The sequence below is a fragment of the Aethalodelphis obliquidens genome, unplaced genomic scaffold (assembly GCF_003676395.1).
Source record: "Aethalodelphis obliquidens isolate GAN/ISIS:26980383/991018 unplaced genomic scaffold, ASM367639v1 scaffold72, whole genome shotgun sequence".
Classification (NCBI taxonomy): domain Eukaryota; kingdom Metazoa; phylum Chordata; class Mammalia; order Artiodactyla; family Delphinidae; genus Aethalodelphis; species Aethalodelphis obliquidens.
Window position 1 is genome coordinate 9,179,263 of NW_020838016.1, and position 19,990 is coordinate 9,199,252.

Here is a 19,990-nt window from a genome sequence, read left to right on the forward strand (position 1 = left end):
GATAAATTCAATTAAATCTGGGGAAAACTATACTGCATTTACTTAATACTGGCATGTTTAGGATGAAATTCCCATTGACCCAAGATTCCCAGTTGACTCCTTCAAAAGAGCGAAGTCAGGGCATTCTCTGAGCGAAGGTATGTAACACACCGTACACCCTCACGAGATACTACAGCGGATTATCTTTTAGTCACGTCGTAGAGCCCAGAGGAGAACGCCTGGAAACGGTTTGGGGAGACGGTGGTGAAGTCCCGTCCTCGGTGGACTGGAGTCGTTTCCGCTCTCTGCTAGTCCCGCGCCGCCGCAGGCTAGGAAGCGAGGGGACTCCGGATCCCGGTTGCCCGCAGCATCTCCCCAGAGTTCTTCTGAAAAACCAGCGGGTTAGGGATGCTCATCTTTTGCTTGTCATTATAAATCTGCTTCTTATTAAGCTCTCATGATTTTTTAAGTTGCTATACGTAGTTTTTGCTTCTTCTTGCCGGGAATAGGGAGCGCCGAGCGTCCCGGAGCCAAGCCGGGTACCACCGAGCGGGGCCGTGGCCGTGGGCGGGGCGTCTTCACAGCTTCCAGCTGCGCCCCGCCGCCAGCTGGAGGCGGTAGCGGCGGCGGCGGGGCCTGAACGGCGCGGGGATTGGTTGCGGAGGGCGGAGACGTCAGGCTCCCGCGGCCGGAGCGGCGGCCCGGCTCGGCGCGGCGCAGCGCAGTCGGGTCGAGCGCTCACCACAGAGAGGAGGTTTCCTAGGCCGTCCAGCCTTCTGCCGCCGTCGCCGGGCTGCGCCGCTCGAGCCCGGACGCGCCTCTGCGCTCCTCGCCGCTTCCACCCCCGCGGCCGCCGCTCCCCTCGACGTCCGCACGCACACCATGACGAAGAAAGAGAAGAAGTCCTTCAACCAGAGCCTGGCCGAGTGGAAGCTCTTCATCTACAACCCGACCACCGGAGAGTTCCTGGGGCGCACCGCCAAGAGCTGGGGTGAGCGGGCGGCGGTTGGGCGCCGGGGCCGGCCGCGGTCCGGGGGGCGCCGGGCGGGGTCGGGTGGGAAGGGAAGACGGGAGGCGGCTCCCCGCGCGGGGGCCGCGGGAGCCGCCGCTGCCTCCGCCCGCAGCGGTTTTCGCCGCGGCCGCCAGACTCGAACGCGGGCGGCGGCGCCGGAGGAACAGCGCGGCCCCATTCATTTCTCGCGGGGTCGGCGGCGGTCTAGCGAGGCTGCGGGGCCCGCTGGCAGCCGCCGCCGGGCCGCGCCGGTTCCTTCCTCCCTGCCGGGAGTGGGCCGCACGTGCTGCCCGGGCCTGCGGCGCCGGAAGCCGGTAAACCCTGTCCCGAACCCCGAGCGCGTGGGGGCTGAGCGCCCGGCCTTCTTTGTACGGAGCGCGCCGGCCCGGAGAGGCCTGGCGGAGGCGGCCAGCGGCGCCGAGCGGTTTGGGGAAGCCCGACCTTGCCCCACGCCCGGGGAGAGGAAATTTCCACTCCCGCCGCTATCTTGTGACTCGTCCACGCTGCCACCCCAGCTGGTCGGAAGAGTGGAGTGTTAAGTGTGTGGTCTGCACTCATGTTTTAAGCACAGAAGTACACGGTACACGAAAGTGCACTTGAGTTTGGACAGTGAAAAGACCTTTTAAAAGGTTGCTTTCTCCCTAATTCCTTTTTACTGACACAGGTTTTCTTACCAACGTGCTTCATTGGGGGAAAGTAAATCTGGTCTGAATGGCACAGGTTTTTTCCCTGTGCCTTCAAAACGTGTGATGATTGAATTTGCTAGCAGTTTTCCTCTGCATGGGTTCTTTGTTTTAAAAGAAATATTTAAACCATCCGCCAGTGTGATGCTGCTTTAGAGTGACTCTTTATTTTTTTGGAAAAATTATGTTTATATCTGAATAAGGACTAGTGCGCTTCCTCCTCCCCCCTTTACACTTAAGTAAACTAGTTTTTCTTTCCTTTTGAAAAATATTTTGTTAGTTGGTCATGACAGACCTTTTTTTCTGAGTGAGAATATTTCTAGAGTTGAGAACTATTCGGGCATGACATTGTCAAGAGAAGCACGAAGAGAGTAAATTTGCTCTGACTTAGAAAATAGACTGGCTGCTGCTTGAAATCGGCTCCTCCAGAGTGGAAAGGCGGCTTAAAGTCCTATCACAAGGTGAAAGGGGCCTTGGAGGTTTTTTAGCCCAAACAATGCTTTAGACACGAGATAAATGAGCCCCAGAGAGGTTGCGTTTTTACTTTGTGTAAAATTACATATTCCAAAGAGCCAAGAAAAGAACCAGTTGTCCTTTAATCCTAGTCCAGCGGTGGTATTATTTTACAGATGCCTTGCCTAACTGCATGGTAATCACTCACGATTTTTTTTCGAATGGCTGTCTGTGGGGAACCCACTAATGTGATGAGGAAATAGATCTTGCATCTGGAATTAAATGGGGGAAAAAACTGTAAACAGTTATTATTGTTTCTAGAGTGTACTAACTTTTTCTGCTGAAGGAATTTTTGAGTGGTGGAGAGTGGTTAATTTGTGTAGACTACCTTTCTCAGTGCCTTCTCATTTCCAGTAATAAGTATCTGCACTTTGTGTTAGAATGACATTTCTTGGTGCAGGTTGTGCTCCTTATCTAACCTTTGTATTATATGCTTTTGGGGTAGAGATTTTATTTGGTACGTGCATTTAAATAGATAACACGCACAAATTATCAGAGTATGCGGCATCATGTAAGGGCAGTGGGAGTAGTACGAGTAAAGTTGGGATTAGTTTTGGAAGGATTAAGGCAAGACCTTTTTTTCAAAATCGAAAATATCAACAAATAGTAAATTTCTGGGTTTATTGTAATAGTAGTAAGCCAGCGGAGAATGGCGTAAATAGGAGAAAGCTATCCATAATCCTATCCCAATATAAGGGCGCTCACTCCAAGGAAATGTGGAGGAGTGGTGCCTGGAGGCTGAAATCCATACTCAGCTCACCTGGCTGTGTACCCTAGAGCATGGGGTGTGCCTGGAGAAAGCATATCTTCTTGTAGTTCTCAGAAAGGCAGTGTATGAGTGAGCTGCCTGATCTCATCACCCCAGAGACGTCCACTATTCATATTTTGGTATATGTCTGGGCAGACACTAAAAATGTGTATAATGTTATTATTAATTTTTTTTTAACAAAAAGAGATCATACCGTAAGTGTTGCTTTATAATCTTTTGAGTATATTGTGGGCATCTTCCCATGTTAATAAATAAAGACCTATATTACCACTTTTAATAGCTGGCTAGTGTTCCATTGTATAGTTAGACGTACTGGGATTTTTTTTTTTTTAAAGTTTACTAATGTGTACCGTATGTATACATGGGAGATACCCAGGGTAATAGGAGTAACTCCTGATTTTTTTTTTAACCAGTACATATTGTATGTATTGGTCCCTCCTCCTCCCATTCCCTTCATCCTTGTACATTTTTGCAAATTTATTTCCTTGAGATATGTTTCTACTGGTGGAATTTCTGGGTTGTGGATAACATTATGTACGTTTTATATTCTGAAAACATGTTATAGGCTTTTTTTTTTAAACCTCATTAGTGCAAATTTTTTCTTTTAGTCGCTTTTGAAATTAATGGCGGGGGGGAATTATTACATCTATTTTTCTTTTCTTTTTTTTTTTTTACATCTATTTTTGACCTAGGTAAATTTGCTGGGCTGCTGGCATATAAAGAAAACCTTTCTCTACCTCAAGGATTCTATAAAGACATTTAAGATGTTTCCTGATTTTATTTTTTTACATTCAAGTCTTCAGTACATTTGTCCCATGTAATCTGAGGTTCCTCTCCAAGTGCATTATATATGTTAAAAACACATGTTTAAAAAGCAGTTTTGCAGTTTACCTTGGGAATAAAGTGAAAATACTACGTTTCATCTCATTGCCTGATTTAAAACAGCTGTGTGAAGAATTTGATTAGCTTCTTGTATATTTGGTTAATATGTGACACTTGGTTACAGCAGTTTCAAAATGCTTATATAAACGTACTTACCTCATTCCATCTTCACAACTTTCTACGCACACCATGTAGGTGATCAAAGTGTTCCTAAGAGCTGTTTTCTCAAGCTGGACAGTAAGGATGCATCAGGAATAAGTAGTTGCCTTTTACGAAAACACAGGACAAAGACAATTTAGCACCTTGTGGCTGTGTTGCAGATATTAAACCTAAATGCATTACGTACAATTAGAGTAAAAGGCAGCTCAAAGATCATCTAGTGTTATTTAATTGTAGACAGTGGACCATGTGTTGCAGTTAACATTTTTAAAAATATTGAAATAGAATAGAAAAATTATCAAAGTTTATTCTGCCTAATAAGTTTATTCTAAGAGAAAATATCATTCTGTGAAACTTTTTGTATATTCAGATACCTTGATGTAAAATGTATTTCTTACTGTGGCTCACAAACAAGAAAAGGTTGAAAGCCACTAATCTAGCCCTGTGCCCTCATTTTCATATGTGAGAAAATTGAACCCACAGATCTGATCTGTCAGAATTCACTTACTCAGCTAGTGATAGAATCCTTGGCCTCAGACTCTCCAAGGACAGAGCTTTTTTTTTTTTAAACATGATGTAATGTCATTTAATGACATCTGCTTGTGGGCTTCTTTGGAGTTCATTATCTTAAGGTTATCTGTCAATAAATGCTTTATTTTAACATGGACCTAAAACTCAAGTTACTGATTCCAAGCAGGGTCAGGATTCTGGACCCAAACTACTAATATCTACATTTTGTTCACATGCTTCTCTTTTATTATAGGTCTCTTTTATTATAGGTCACATTATATATGAAGTGCTGTTTTTTCAGTCACCTGCTCCCATTCTGGGTTATGCCTCAGTAAATGCTCTGCTTTGGAGATCAGGCTCCATCCCATCTTGGGTGTCTGACTGTAGGGGAGAAGGCAAGTGTGTTTATTTTCCCAGTTTTGTAAGGTATTCTTTGTCCTGTGGAGTGACGTATTGAACTTTACAGAAATTTGCACTGTTGGGAAAGTAACAGGACTTGCCTTACCCTGTGTGCAGGCTATAAATATGAAGGGCAGTGGTGGGTGTGGCAGCGGCAGCAGCTGAGGCTAACCGAGCTGTCCCCCAGCAGGAGGCAGCACTTCTGGACTGCTAGTGGAAGGGAGGGAGGGGGCAAGTGTGTGTGTGATGTTCCAGATACCTTTGTAATTACAGTAGTATGTGCTTTACTGTGTTAAAGAGCAGCTTCCCCTCACCCCCGAAGTAATTCCATTTCTTTGAAATTGACTTTTGAATTTATATTTTTAGAATTAATTTAGTTGTATTAAAAGAAGTTTAAAAACCCTCCTGTCCTTAGTAACAACTTTACTGTGATTTATCATTGTGTTTGATTAAGGACCGTTTAACGCTTTTATGTTCCAAACACTTTTATTGAAATATGCCAAGAGTACATGGGCAGCACACATGTATGAGCAGGAAAAAAAATCACATGTACAATAATTTTTAAAAAGTGAAGGTTAATCTTAGGAGATATCAGTTCCCCTTCCCCTCCCCCTTTTGACTTCCGGCATTTCCATTATGGTTAAGCCTCTACTAACCTAGCAGTTTAAAAAAAGGAATTGTGTAATAGGAAAAAAAAATTTAACTTTGGAAGATAAATATGTTCTAATTATGCATTCATTATATTGATTTTAAAGTAAAACCTGTCATCTTTAATCACATAGAGTAACCACTGTTAACATTTTCCTATGTATAAAGTTTTTTCAAATGTATAAATAAAATTTGAAAATACACAGATATACCTAGTTTGATCACTTAACGTTTAAGGGGAATGTTTTTTATTCCTCTGCCACTTTCTGTTGGGGTATCCCTGGCCCTCTCCATCACTTCTGTGGGGACTGTCCACACTTCCTGCTGGAACTTACATGTTCTGGTGGCTTTAGTTATTATCTCCATTTGAGACCCCCAAATCTGCATTTCTAGTCCCTAAGACTTTTTTGTATTCTTATTGCCAAATGCCTGTCAGAAATCTTCAGTTGGATGTTTCATGGGCACCTCTTCGTGTAACTCTGTTGCCCTCGGGGCTCCTTAGCATGACGTGCAGACTCTTTGCAGTCTGGTTGGCATATTTCTCCCCTGTCATCTCTGCTGTTCCATATAGTTCTCTCCCACTGCTTTCGGGCCTGTTTCCTAGCTTCCGAGCCTCTCCTTCCTTCAACTTGGCCTGGCTACTCAGATGTCAGCTGTGATGGCCTGATCTCTGGTAAACCTTTTCGAACCATTCTTTGCCTTGAGACTGGGTCAAGTGCTCCAGCGTATTCTATGATACCTTTTTCTAGTATAGTATTTATGACTTCAACAGTATTGTTGTTGCCCGCTTATTAGACATAAGCTTCTTATTCACATCTTACCCGTCTTGAATTCCCTAACACCTAGCCTGTTGCCCGGCACTTAGTGGGAATGTAATAAGAAGTGGTTGAATGAATGAACAGTATTATGAAATGTTTCCAGTCTAATTAAATGTAATTAGTCTTCTGCAACATTGTTTTTAATGTCTTTGATGGTTTTGGTGTATCATAGCATAATGGTTCACCCAGTGTTTGGGCATTTTCCTTTTTTTTTTTTTTTTTTTCCTTTTTGCTTCAGCACTGATGGTTTTATAGTTCAGTGTTCAGAAAAAGCTTCCACTTAACTTTCTCAGGGAGACTGAGAAAGAGACTCAGCTGAGTTTGACATGCCCCGGTCGTGCATCTGATTAGGATAACAGAACCAGGGTAATTATCCAGGCCTCCTGTGGCCTGCTTTATTGCTCTATTCTGCTTCTTATATGGCTCTTATGAGAACATAAAGATTTTTTTTTTCTTTTTAAACTTACCTGTTCTCAGATTTAATGGGGGTTTATTTAATAGTATCATCCTCTCCCTACAGGGTGCTATTTAACTAATAATATTTTTAAGAAGAATTCCCTAACTTAACAACCTCCCCATATCTGTTTAAACTTTGTTACTGAGTCATTGGTGGAGCTGGCTCTCATTTATGACTTCCTCCTAGTATTCTGCTGATGCCATGGTAAGGAATTGACCCTTGCCCACAGCACGAGGTACTTTTGATGGTTTCTGGCCAGTTGGCAGTATCTGGTCCATAAAAGTGGCCCTTACCCCTACTCTATACTTCTCTAGCCATTCCTTTCCTGGTTCTCTTGTTTCCTAGATGTAGATTTCCCAGGTGCTGTCTTTGGCCTTGTTTTTTTTTTTCAACTTCTTCATCTCATAAAACAATTGCAAAGATTATGACAAATTTTACTTCTTGGTTAACATCTCTCTGAGATTCCAGTTGCTTCTTGCATATCCCATAAACCTGAGAGTGAGGCTTAGACAACTCCAGTACCTTGTTTATCAACTGATAAACAGAGCTCTTTCCCCTTCCTCCACTGAAGTTGTGAGTTGCTTCTGTATTTGCAAGTTTTGAAGACTGTCACTACCATTTCTGTCATCTGGGCTCTGAACCTGGCCAAACCATGCCAATTGTACTTCCATAACATCTCTTGAATCTCTTGGTGACCCACACCCTCATTACCACTGCTACAGTTAATTCAGGAATTAATTTTCTCTGACCTACTCACCACTGCCCCACCTCACCCCACCCTCCAGTATCTTGTGAAAACAGGCATTCAGAGGGAGCCCAGGGTGCTTGTTTTTCCTAGCTTCATAATGCTAACCACCTGTTGCACATTGCAGAGCCCTCAATATTCCCACCAACCCTGCCCCACTTTTTCAGGATCTGGTAGTGCCTTTTCTTGTAAATTCTCTGATTAAAAAACTTAAAGCACTAGATGAAGATCTTTTGTAAATTTCTTTCGAAATTGGTCCTAGTTTAAAGAGACCACTGGCTTTCCAACTTTTATCTGCTGCTTATAAAAAGTGTAGTGTTGTTGACTGGGGAAGTTAGGCTCTTCTGGTGCAGCCCCAGAAAGATCCAAGGAATCAGTTAGAATCATTGTGACCTAAACCAGTGTAACTTCACTGCTATCAGATTATTTCTAAGGCTGAAGCTTTGGTCAAGCTACTCCCTATACCCCAAAGCTGTTGGGATCCCCACTGCTTTCAGAAGGTTTAAATCAGTTCCAGACAGCCTGGTATTCCAGATATATTACATATTGGCTTGGAACTACATTTCCAACTTTATATAATCTGTCATTTTATACCCTGCTCCCTGTACACCACATGTCATAGCCAAATGGGTATGTCTAAGGCCCCTTGGTCTGGAATGCCCTGCTCATTCCCTCTCCCGTGCCCTCCATTCTCTGCATCATAAATTCTCCCCTGCTTCATAGATCTAGTGCCCTCTCTGCCATAAGCCTTCTCGGACTTGCCCAGGTGAAAATAATACATTTATCGTCTATAACACCTAAAAATTTTGTATCCTGGATTAGAGTTGTTTATATACGTTGCTCCCACTAGCTGGATGTTCTCCCAGAGCAGGAATCACAGGTGCATTTTATGTCCCTACAACACCTAGCACATAGTAAGCACTTACTATTTTTTTGATGAATAAATTGTCATTTAGTCAGTTTCCACTTGTGATTCACCTGGTCGTTGGGCTAAAGTTGAGAGTATTTTGATTAATTGGTATAGCTCCACACTATGAAAGTCTTGTTTGTGGAGAAACTTGTTCATCATTCCCCTCAGCTCACCATGATTCTGTTCCACTAAATTTCTAATTCATTGAAGTTTCCAGATAGGGCATCGTAGTCAAAGTGAGCCTGTGGGCCTTGTATTTTTGCTTGATAAGTCTTAGAAATTTACCAGTATACTGAGAAGATGATCAGACTAGGATTCAGAATATAGACCTGAATTAGAATTCCACATCTCCATCTAAGCTTAGATAAGTCATTAAAAATCTCTTGGTCTTAGTTTCCTCTGTAAGGGAGAAGTTGCACGAGATAGTTTCAGATGTCACATTGGAATGAAAATCAAGGCCTATATAAATGCTTTTGAACAGGAGGCTGCAAACTTTTTCTTTAAAGGACCAGATAATATTTTAGGCTTTGCCAGGAATACAGTATGTGTTGCAGCTACTCAACTCTGCTGTTAGTAGCTTGAAAGCGGCCGTAAACAATATGTTTACTAGTGGCCTAGCTGCGTTTCAGTATTTTATTTACAAAAACAGGCAGCAGCCACGATTTGCTGACCTATGCTTTAGAAGTTAGTTAGTGGTCAGCGTAGGCTAATCCAAGAAACCTGAACATGTCTTAAATGGAATGTGGACTCTTGGCTTTGTTTTTTTTCATGTGACAAAAGTAACTTCATTATTTGAGTTTTTATAGTACAGATGTGAATAGTCAATAAGTCCACTGTCATCCTCAGCTTCTTCCCTGGGTAACCACTGTTACCTATCATACTTCTTAAAACATATGTGGTATATCCACTTTGGATAAAGGTCTAACAATTTACTGTACAAGTAAATATACACTTACCCCATGATGCCCAGCAGTTTACCCAAGAGAAATGAAAACATATGTCCAAAACAATACACAAAATATTCATAGTAGCTCCAAACTGGAAAGAGCCCAGGTGTCCGGCAGTAGAATGGATAAACAAACCAGTGTCCACACAGTGGAATACTACTCAACAGTAAAAAGGAGCAAACTATAGGTAACACAAAACATGGGTGAATCCCACAATTAGGCTGAGCAGAAAAGAAGCTTTACCAAAGAGAATATACTATATAATTTCATTTCTTTGAAATTCTAAATCAAGCAATACTTACCTATGCTGGGGAAAAGCCCAGAATGGTGTTTGCCTCTAGGATGGTGGTCATGGGGATTGACTGGGAAGGGGCATGAGAACTTTATAGGGTGTTGGCAATGTTCTGTATCTTGATAGCTGTTTGAATCATAGAGGTGAATGTATTTCTAAACAACCGTGTCATGGTACCTTGGAGATTTGTGTATTTTGCTGAATGCAATTTTCCCTCAATTTTAGTTAATATAATGTTGAAGTATTTAGGGGTTAAGTGTACTGACATCTGCAACTTGAAATTCTTAAAAAAAAAAATAGACGGTGAATAGATAAGAGGTAAATACAGTAGACTTTACTGTAGAATCTAGGTGGGGTTTATGCGTGTTCACTTACATTTCTTTTAACTTTTGTGTGTATTTGTAAGTATTCCTAATTGGATATTGGAGAAAAAAGAATACATGAATATATTGTTTCTCTTCACTGCCTTCTACCAGTCGCAGTCTTTCCCACAGATAATGATTGCTTATCAGTTTTTCTACCAGTCCTTTTTCAACACACTTACATATGCGTATATGTATGTATGTGTGTGTGTGTGTGTATGTATATGAGTATATATGGACTATGTAGGAATAATTAATTTTCCACTTTTACATGAGTAATAGGAAGAATGTATGTTCTAGAACTTGTTTTTTTTCACTTAATATGTCTTGACTGTTTCCATGTCTCTGTCTCTCTCTCCCCCCCATTTATTTATCTCATTCCTTTGAGTCATTGCATAATATTCCATAGTGTAGGGATATATATCCAAGATATATATATATTTCTTTGTGATGAATATTTAATTGTTTGCAATTTTTCTCTTGCAAATTGTGCAGTGCATGTGTGCAACTATTTATCCAGGGTAGTCACTGAGAAATGGAATCACCAGTTTATAGTATATGTTTATTTTTATATTAATTTATTGTCCTCCAGTAAAGCTGTACCAGTGTATACTCTCACCAGCAGGGATCAAATTACTTGTTTCCCTTCAACTTTCTGAGCATTGGTTATCATCACTCTTTAAAAATTTTTGCCAGTTTGTTGGGATGCTGGTGTCTTGGTTGGTTTAATTTGCAGTGTCTCTGATAATTGCAATTTATGTTTGCTCAGTTTTCGTTTCTTTACAGCGACCTGCTCGTCTTTTTGCTGTCTTTTGTCTCTTAATTCTTTTATTTTAAAAATTGTACTTGTTTAAATAAATATTATTACAAATTTAACAGTCTTTTATAGGCTGTTCCTGATCACTTATCTCAAAATATATTGAATAGTCCATCATTTTCTCACTGATTTGAAGTGCCCGCTTTGTTACGTGGATTTTATATGGATCCTTTCTTGATTATTGTTATGTTTTGTTATTAATCTGTATCTCTGTTCCTGTGTCATTATCACTCTATAGCATGTAAGCTCTATGTAAGCGTTTAAAATAAAATAAATTTGTGAAATCTGTGCGAGTACTGTCTGTTTAGTTTTGGTATCTGGAGAGTGCTAGCCTTATAAAGATTTAGGTAACTTACGGAGCATACAAAAAGGACAGCTCGTGTGTAGAGAAAGAATCTACTTGAAAATTGGGAGAACTAAAGCCATTTGGACATAGTGTCTCTTTTAGGGATAGAGCTCTTTATTTCTTGTAACAACTTCTGATTTGAATATGTTTATTTTCTTTAAAAATCATATATTTCATCTATTTTCGAGCTTACTAGTTGGAAATTGGTTTTATTGGTAAAATTAATGATTTTTTTTTGCATTTGTTTCCATTAACTTGTGCTTGTATCTTAAATCTCCTACTTTCCTTGAATTTATTTTACTCTTGAATTTAAAACCTGGCTTTTTTGGTTAGTCTGGTTTTTTAGTGAATGCGTATAAGGCTCTGGATTTTCCTTTGTGTTCTGCTTTGGCTACATGATTGTTTTGAATTTTGAATGTTTTGGGTTTTGTTGTCTTTTTAATCCAAAGGTTATTTAGCAGTCCATTTTCTAAATTTTTGTTATACTTCTCTAACATACTTTGATTTTGAAAAATGTGGCCTTGATTTTTTTTTTTTTAGGTTATTTTTTATTTTGTTTTGGTTTGGTTTTTTTGAAATTTAAGTCATGGTCAGTTTCGAGGCAATGTTCCAGGTTTATAAAGAGTATATTTTCTGGTGACTACAAAGTTTTACATATATTAAATAACTATTAGTTGTGTTTTTAAAATATTATCCTTTTTGTTATTGTTTACCTGATCTGTGGATTTCTGGAAGAGGTACGTTAAAATCTCTACAGATGATTGTGATAAATTTTGCTTTACATATCTTAAGCCACTTAGCATCACAAATGTTCATGGCTTTTATGCTGTATCTTCTTGATGTGTTTTGTTTACTTTTTATTAATAGAGAATATCTTTGCTTTGTTAATACCTTTTGACTTGAATTCTAAATAGTTTGCTTTCAGGAATAATGCCACTTCTACATTTCTTTTTGTTAGCCAAGATCTACTTTATTTTCAGCCAGTATGTGTTATAATTTTAGGTTTTTATCTATAAATAGCATTTATTTATAGTGCTATAAGGTTTTCTTTAACCCACTTTGAGAATGTCTTTTATTAGACTACTATTAAATTATTCCTACCTTAATATTTTTGGGGTTTTAACTTGTTACTAAATTAAAATCAAATTTTAACTGTGTAAAATACAGACTAATGTAGTGGCAAAAGGAGATCATTGGCTGGCTGAAGGATGTACAGATTGCAAACGGGCACAAGGAACCTTTCAGAGGTGATAGAAATGTTCTGTATCATTAGTGTAGTGGTGGTTTCACAATACATGCAACTGTCTACTCATTGGGATTGTGCACTTGGAATCAATGAAAATTATTGTATGTAAGTTATTCCTCAGACATGAAAAGGAGAAGAAATTAAAATCAACACTTACTTAGATGTTACCAGCAAGTCTTACTGGTTTCTTTGCTCACCATTGCTTTATATATTTTTCTTGTCTTCGATTTTTAAAGAAAACTTTAAAAAATGAAAAATGTACAATTATATTAGCTTTTTCTAGAATTTAGTCTGTGAACTTTGTCCTTTTTTTTCAGGTTAGATAATATATAAGTTTTTCTTCCAAAACGAAGGAAATGAAGACAGTGTAGCTAAAACTTAAAGCCTCCTCAGTTTGGAATATACTGTTTTATTTTTGGCTGATGAGATATCTGTCAGTCATATTTCTCTGCTCTAGGTAAAACCCGTTTTATCTTTTTAGAAGCTTTAAGAAATTTTCACTTTATTTTTAGTATTCTGAAATTTTACCTTTTTCTATCTAGGTATAGGGTATTTTCTAATATTTTTCAATCTTTTCCAATCTAGACACAAAATGTGTTATTTCTTTGGGCATTCCTCCCCATCCCCTTTTCTGGTGGAATTCCTGTTAGATTTATTGATATTATGGTTCTGTCTCCCGTGTCTCAACAAGCTCCATACACACTCTGTCTTTTTGCCCAGTATTGTAAAACACCTTGGTTTGATCTTTTAGCTCACTGAAGTTTTCTTTGGCTTGGCTAGTTCTCTAGGTTAGGCCTTCTTCCAAATTTTTGTTTTTTAAATAGCTTTATTGAGGTATAATTGTGACATATGGTAAACTGCACGTATTTAAAATTGAAATGTATAACTTGAGTTTTGATGTGTATTCACCTATATGCATATACATATATTGTACCCATGGAACTATCACTCTAATCAAGGTAATGAAAATATTCATCACTCCCCAGATTTCCTCTTTCCCATTTGTAATCCTTTTCTTTCCCTACCTCCCCAGTATCCAGGCAAAAATAGATCTGCTTTTTGACAGTTTAGATTAGTTTGTATTTTCTGAAACTTTAAATGCATGGAATCATTTAGCGTGTTCTCTTTGGGGTCAGGAGTGCTGAGTTGTTTCATTCAGCACAGTTACTTTGAGAAGTAGTTCATGAATAGTATTCCATTGTATTATATGCCAGAATTTATTTATTAATTCATCTGTTGATGTGCTTTTGGGTTGTTGGAGTTTTTAGTGATTACAAATAAAGCATTTACGAATATTCATATACTTCTGCGAACGTGTGCTTTCATTTTTCTTGGTTAAATATCTAGGAATGGATTGGCTGGATCCTATCATAGGTATATGCTACTAACTTTTCAAAAAATTGTTTTCCGAAATCGGTTTTTGTTTTGGCACATTCCCACCAGCAGTGTATTAGAGTGTCAGCTGCTCTGCTCCTAGATCATCACTTGGTATGGTCAGTCTTTAGAATTTCTAGCATTCTGGTGAGCATGTAGTGGTTTTGATTTGCCCTTCCTGGATAACTAGTGATGTTGAGTATGTTTTCATGAGCTTTATTGTTTTGCAATTCTCATTACATCTTTGATGAAGTTTCTGTTCAAAACTTTTGTCCATGTTTTAGAAATTTGTTTTGTTGTAAGAGTTCTTTATATATTCTAGATTGCAAATAAGTAATTTATTGGTTTCATATTATGCAAAATATTTTTCCCAGTCTTTGGTTTGCTTTTTTGTTAGGTGTCTGGATTTTTTTTATTATTATTTGACTCTTCTCCAGTTCAGCTATCTACTAAGTTTTAAAATTTTAACAATCAGAATATGAAATCAGATTTTGAAAAACTATCCTCTTACCTTATACTCTGTATTTTAATTATACTCATGCTACCCCCCCCCCCCCGGTTCTGTACCCTGTTACAACCCAGTTTTTTCAGGCATTACTTTCTTTGTTGCATTTGATACTTTATTGGATTAGTTTTTCTTCTCAATATTTTGTAATTATTGGTTCTCTGCACCTCCTCTTTGTATTTAGACTTCCCTGTCATAGCATTCAGGGATGAGGCATAGGTAGCCAAGAGCTGGTCAGGTATGGAGATTCTCTGTGGAGAGATTTAGATTTTTACCAACCCATCCAGGACCTTGCCCAGCTTTTATCCCAAACCCCAATGTTCCCTTCTTCATAGCATGTACAAAAATTAACACACAGTGGATCAAAGAGCCAAACTTAAAGAGCTAAAACTAAAAATTCTTAGAAGAAAATATAATTACAAGTCTTCATGACTTTGGATTAGGCAGTGGTGTTTTCGATATGATACCAAAAGTCAAGCAACCAAGGAGAAAAACAGATAAGTTGGACTTCCTTGAGATTAAGAACTTCTCTGCTTTAAAGGACACTGTCGGCGCCCAGCGGGGCGTGGCGTCCGAGCAAGGCGGGCATCAGCTGGCGGCCAGTGCTGGGTCCTGGGCTGGGGCCGAGAGCCAGGGCAGGCAGGGCCACTTTCTGCAGCTCGCTGGCCGCGACGACGGCGCAGGCGCCAGCGAGGCCCGTGGGGAGTGGCGGCGCAGCCAGGCGGGTGAGACCGTCGCCCGGGCCCTGGCCCGCGCTCTACCGGAGCGATGCTTTCCGCGCTCGGGGAGCTGGTGCAGTTGCTGGGCTTCGCTCCCTTCGAGGTCTTCGTGCACCTGATGGCCCTGTCGGTGTTCGTGCTGCTGGCCCTGCGTGTGGACGGCCTGGCTCCGGGCCTCTCCTGGTGGAACGTGTTCGTGCCCTTCTTCGCCGCTGACCGGCTCAGCACCAACTTCACTACTGTCGTCTCCGTGCACCTCTTCCAGGTCGGAGAGAAGCGGCTGGCCGTGCTCCACCTTTTCTGGGTCCTCACGGTTCTTAGCCTGAAGTTCGTCTTCGAGATGTTGTTGTGCCAGAAGCTGGTGGAGCAGACTCGGGAGCTCTGGTTCGGCCTGATCACGTCTCCGGTCTTCATTCTCCTGCAGCTTCTCATGATCCCTGCCCGCCGGTCAACTAGGCTCGCAGAAGAAAAGCTAGAATGCGGGGCCCCACGCTGAGGTCCCACCTCCGCCACACCAGAGGAGGAGGAGTCTTGGTCTGAAAGCCACCTTGTGCCCTGCTGAGTGCCCAGCTTCCTCTCTAAAAGTCATGTCTGAAATTGTTCCCTCAGCAGGGCTGAAAAGAGCAGCCTTGATTCTTAAAACGTATTCCCTCTTATTTCATGCTTTGAATAGCTAATCTTGAATTGAGATCCTGAGAAGGCCAGACAGTCCTGAACTCCTCTGACAGTTGGAAACCGCATATAAGTAAAATGTCCTGATGGGCTCTGAGTATTATCATGGATCCTGGGAAAGTACCCACTGTGCAAAGGCTGCAAAGCTGGACTCGGGATTTCCCCAGGCCAACAGTGCTGACCTGAGAGCTTACTGTCCCATCCTGCCAGACAAGACTTCCTTAGATGCTTGAGCTCTAAAAAGTGTCACCAGGCAGACAGGAGTATGTTGAATAAGCATGAGCAGGACCCTATCTGGGTATCTGTCACCTGAGAAAAGAACTTGCTTTCAGGGCACTGCTTGGTTTCCTATCCCAGCAGATTTCAGCGTCACAACTTTTCCACCACCTCGTGGCCAGCACTGTTAGCGCACCTGAGACCTTTAGGCCACCCTAAGGGACTAGAGAGAGAAATAGGTGCTCTGATGTGCATAGCCATTGAGACCTACACATGGGAAGTTTGCAGGTGGTCTCAGCCCACACCTGTTGGCCTAAGGGCTTTGGTTTGGTGCCAGTCAGGTGCCAAATGAGAACATTTGCTGAGATAAAAATAAAATAAGAATGTTTTGCTGAAAAAAATAATAATAAAGGACACTGTCATGAAAGTGAAAAGACAACCCACAGAATGTGAGAAAATAATTGAACATCATGTATCTGACAAGAGGCTTGTGCTTATAATATATAAAGAACTCTTAGAACTCAATAAAAAGACAACCCAATTTAAAAATGGGCCAAGGATCTGAATAGACAGTTCTCTAAAGAAGGTACGAATGACCAATAAGCTCATGAAAAAATGCTCAACATCATTAGTCATTAGGGAAATGCAAATTAAACCCACTAGGAAGTATTAATGAGAATGTGGAGAAATTGGAATCCTGCTGGTGGGAATGTAGAATGTTGTAGATGCTTTGGAAAATAGTCTGGTACTTAACTCAAAATACTAAACAGAATTACCATATGATCAAGCAGTTCCACTCATAGGTGAATGAAATGTGAATTATACCTCAATAAATAGCTCCTTATAAAAATTTGAATATACAAAGGACTTTAAATTTGTACTTGTCCATATAATTGATTTTTTAAAAAATTATACCTGCCTCTGCTTTAATTTATTTTTAACTATAAACAGGTTATTAATTTATTTACCAAGGGGAAGTTGTTTCTCATCAGAATTCTCTGAGGATAAGGCATAGTCTTTCTATTGTCTAGGTACCCTCAGGTAACTAGGAAGTTTGCAGAAGTAGGGAGTCAGATCACACGGTCTCAGTGTGTTGAACGGGTGTGGATGTCCAGGCCTTGATGAAGCCTAATGACTTACCTGTTCCCTGCTTACATTAACTAGCGCTGAGGCAGACATGGCACACTGAACAGGTCCCATCTGCACTACCTATTACTCAGGTAGGGTAGCTCAATTTGTTTCATCCCTGTCATTGTCAGGAATGCATCTGAGTAAATAACTGCAAGATACTGATATATAAGAACAGCAGTTTACAACGTCTGTTTTTATTTTCAGGTATTTTTTTTCTTAGTGTAGGAGAAAGGCGGTTAAGTTGATAAAGTACTGCCATCCTTGTGAGTGGTCTTTCATATGTGGTTTTTACAAGTGAGATTAATTTTAGTTTTTAAATGTTAAGTTTGTTCTTGGCGAGAGGATCTTATCAAGCAGGGGAAATTGGCTTCAGTGCTGAAAATCACTTATCTACTTGGTATACTCCCTACATTCAAAATTGACTTAATGGCCACTAGTACATGGCATCAGGTTTGGGACATGGCTGTTAATCTGTGTATCTATTTTATAAACCTAACTTTTTTTTTTTTGGAGATTTCTTTGATGTGGACCATTTTTAAAGTCTTTATTGAATTTGCTACAATATTGCTTCTGTTTTGGGTTTTTTTTTTTTTTTTTTTTTTTTTTGGCCCCGAGGCATGTGGGATCTTAGCTCCCCGACCAGGGATGGAACCCGCACCCCCTGCCTTGGAAGGTGAAGTCTTAACCGCTGGACCACCAGGGAAGTCCCAACCCAACTCTTTATAGGAAGTTTTTACACTTCTCTTCGTGTTTGCTATATGTTCATTTGCTTTGTAACCATTTTTATAAATCTGCTTTATATTATTTTTCCTGAAAATTTAAAATCAAATTTGAAAATGGTAAGCATATTTTCAGATGACTTTGAAACACCGCTAAATAATTAAACTCCTGGCACCTCTGTTTTAAACTTCTCCAGTTTAATATCTACTGCGTCAGTTGACAAACTACTGTGGCCTCAGTCTGCCTGCTCTGTAAGTGAGGCTTTATTGGATGGAACACATCCCCCACTCCTTATCACATTTATATATTTGTACCCTGGTCTGCTCTGTGGAGGAGTTTATCCATTAGTTCCTACAAATACCCAGATCTGAAAGAATGGTTTTTGTTCTGTATCTCATTAAACCATCCTTTGGGCTTTGCACGTATTTCATCTACCTCTGTAGTAAACTGATCACTTCTTTGAGATTGGTCTTCCTTTGTGTTTCTGCAACAGGATCACTCTGTGTGATAGGGAAGTGATGCTGTCTGGAGGCGACATCCTGTGCTCCTTTCTTCCTTCTGTCCTTTCGCTCCCTATTTTGGCCTCCTGGTAATTGGGGCAGGGGGAGGACGGGGAATGCTGGTCTAAATTAAAATGAAATTGCTTTAACTGTTTCCCCTTTGCTTAAAAAAAGGGGAGGCAGTTTCCTGGCCCGCAGGTAACAAATGAAAGTTATCTAGCTTTTGCCACAATCTGTTTCGGGGTCACAGGGTCTTTTGAGCATCACAAGAATGTTGTAGAGCCACTCCGCAGAAGAAAAATGGGTATATTCAGAACTGTATTATTACAGAAGTCATAGAAGCTCTGAAGTTAATCCTTCTGGGGATGAGTGAGGGTGAAGGGTCCATAGATTCCAGGTTAGGAACCCCTGCTCTAGCCCTTCTGCTAGGACAAATATTAATAAGCAGGTTTATGTTAAGACTGGAAAATGAAGCTGATGTTAATTCAGCTTTGGGGAATTAAGTGCTCTTTACTGTTGCTGTAACTGAGGATTTATTGAATATTCTTTGATCAGGTTTTTTTTTGGCTGTGCTGCGTGGCATGTGGGATCTTAGCTCCCCAACCGGGAATCCAACCCGTGCCCTCTGCATTGGAAGCACGGAGTCTTAACCATTGGACTGCCAGGGAAGTCCCTTTGATCAGTTTTTAAATGTTCAAATATAAATGTGTGACGTTAACAATATATTCTAGTATATAATCTTGATGGTGACCACTTACGATGTTAGATCTTTGAATACAGACATTTGAGAAAAATCTAGATGTTCACAAAATAAATCACTGGCTTAGGATAGATCTTAGTGTTTCCAGATTGTGAAGAAAAAAAGGTTAAGCCCTTGATGTTGAAACTTGCGTCTGCCAGCTCTTGCTGTGTGCTTAGCAGGGAGTTGTCAAGTCCCACTGGTTGGGATGCTCCTCTCTTCACTTCTGCATGATGCTTCCACTCAACCAGTGTTTCCTAAACTTTATTCATTGATACCAGCTTCATGATTTACCTTCTCTGCATGTTTCCTGGCTATTCTCTAAATCAGCTCACTTTTTAAAACCCAAATTTATGCTAATAATTACTGTGAAATACAGGGTTGATGTGCTAATTCTTTTTTTTTTTTTTTTTTTTTTTTTTTGGCCGCCTGTGCGGCATGCAGAACTTCCCCTAGGATTGAACCCATGGCTCCTGTAGTGGAAGCACGGAGTCTTAACCACTGGACCACTGGGGAAGTCCTATGTGTTAATTTTTTTGTTTGTCACATATACATACTGGGGTTTTTGTCCAACCTAAAATCATCTTTCTTCTTTCTAGAGAGCATTAACTCCATTTCGGGAAATACTCCCTTATGTGCTGGAATTTTAAAGCTCTGATCTTGAATCAGTGTGATCTGTGGAAGCTACTTGTAGTTGGAAGTATGAGAGGAGAGGAGGGGGTCACAGGATGTGGGTGGGTGCTGCCTGCTGAAATACCCCTTGCTTGGGCAAATTCATATCGCTCTGAATATGAAGATACTTGGCTGTGTGCATGGCAAAGCTTGGAGTTCTAGCCTTGCAATGATGGGTCTGTTTTTTTACCCTGGCCACATCACACACACACACACACACACACACACACACACACACACACACACAC

At 40.5% G+C, this 19,990-nt stretch overlaps 2 protein-coding genes across 2 annotated transcripts in view; both read left to right on the forward strand.

Annotated features, from left to right (window-relative positions):
* The first annotated feature begins 682 nt into the window (after positions 1–682).
* Positions 683–19,990, forward strand: part of ATP1B3 (ATPase Na+/K+ transporting subunit beta 3) — a 41,579-nt gene continuing 22,271 nt past the window's right edge. Inside the window, exon 1 of the mRNA XM_027091598.1 lies at positions 683–970. Coding sequence (XP_026947399.1) covers positions 862–970 — 109 coding nt within the window. The 5' untranslated portion in view covers positions 683–861. The remainder of the gene's footprint in view (positions 971–19,990) is intronic.
* Positions 3,337–16,441, forward strand: LOC113612033 (transmembrane protein 203-like). The gene has a single exon (XM_027091599.1). It carries the CDS (start codon positions 15,142–15,144, stop codon positions 15,586–15,588), a length of 447 nt encoding a protein of 148 aa, XP_026947400.1. The 5' UTR covers positions 3,337–15,141; the 3' UTR covers positions 15,589–16,441.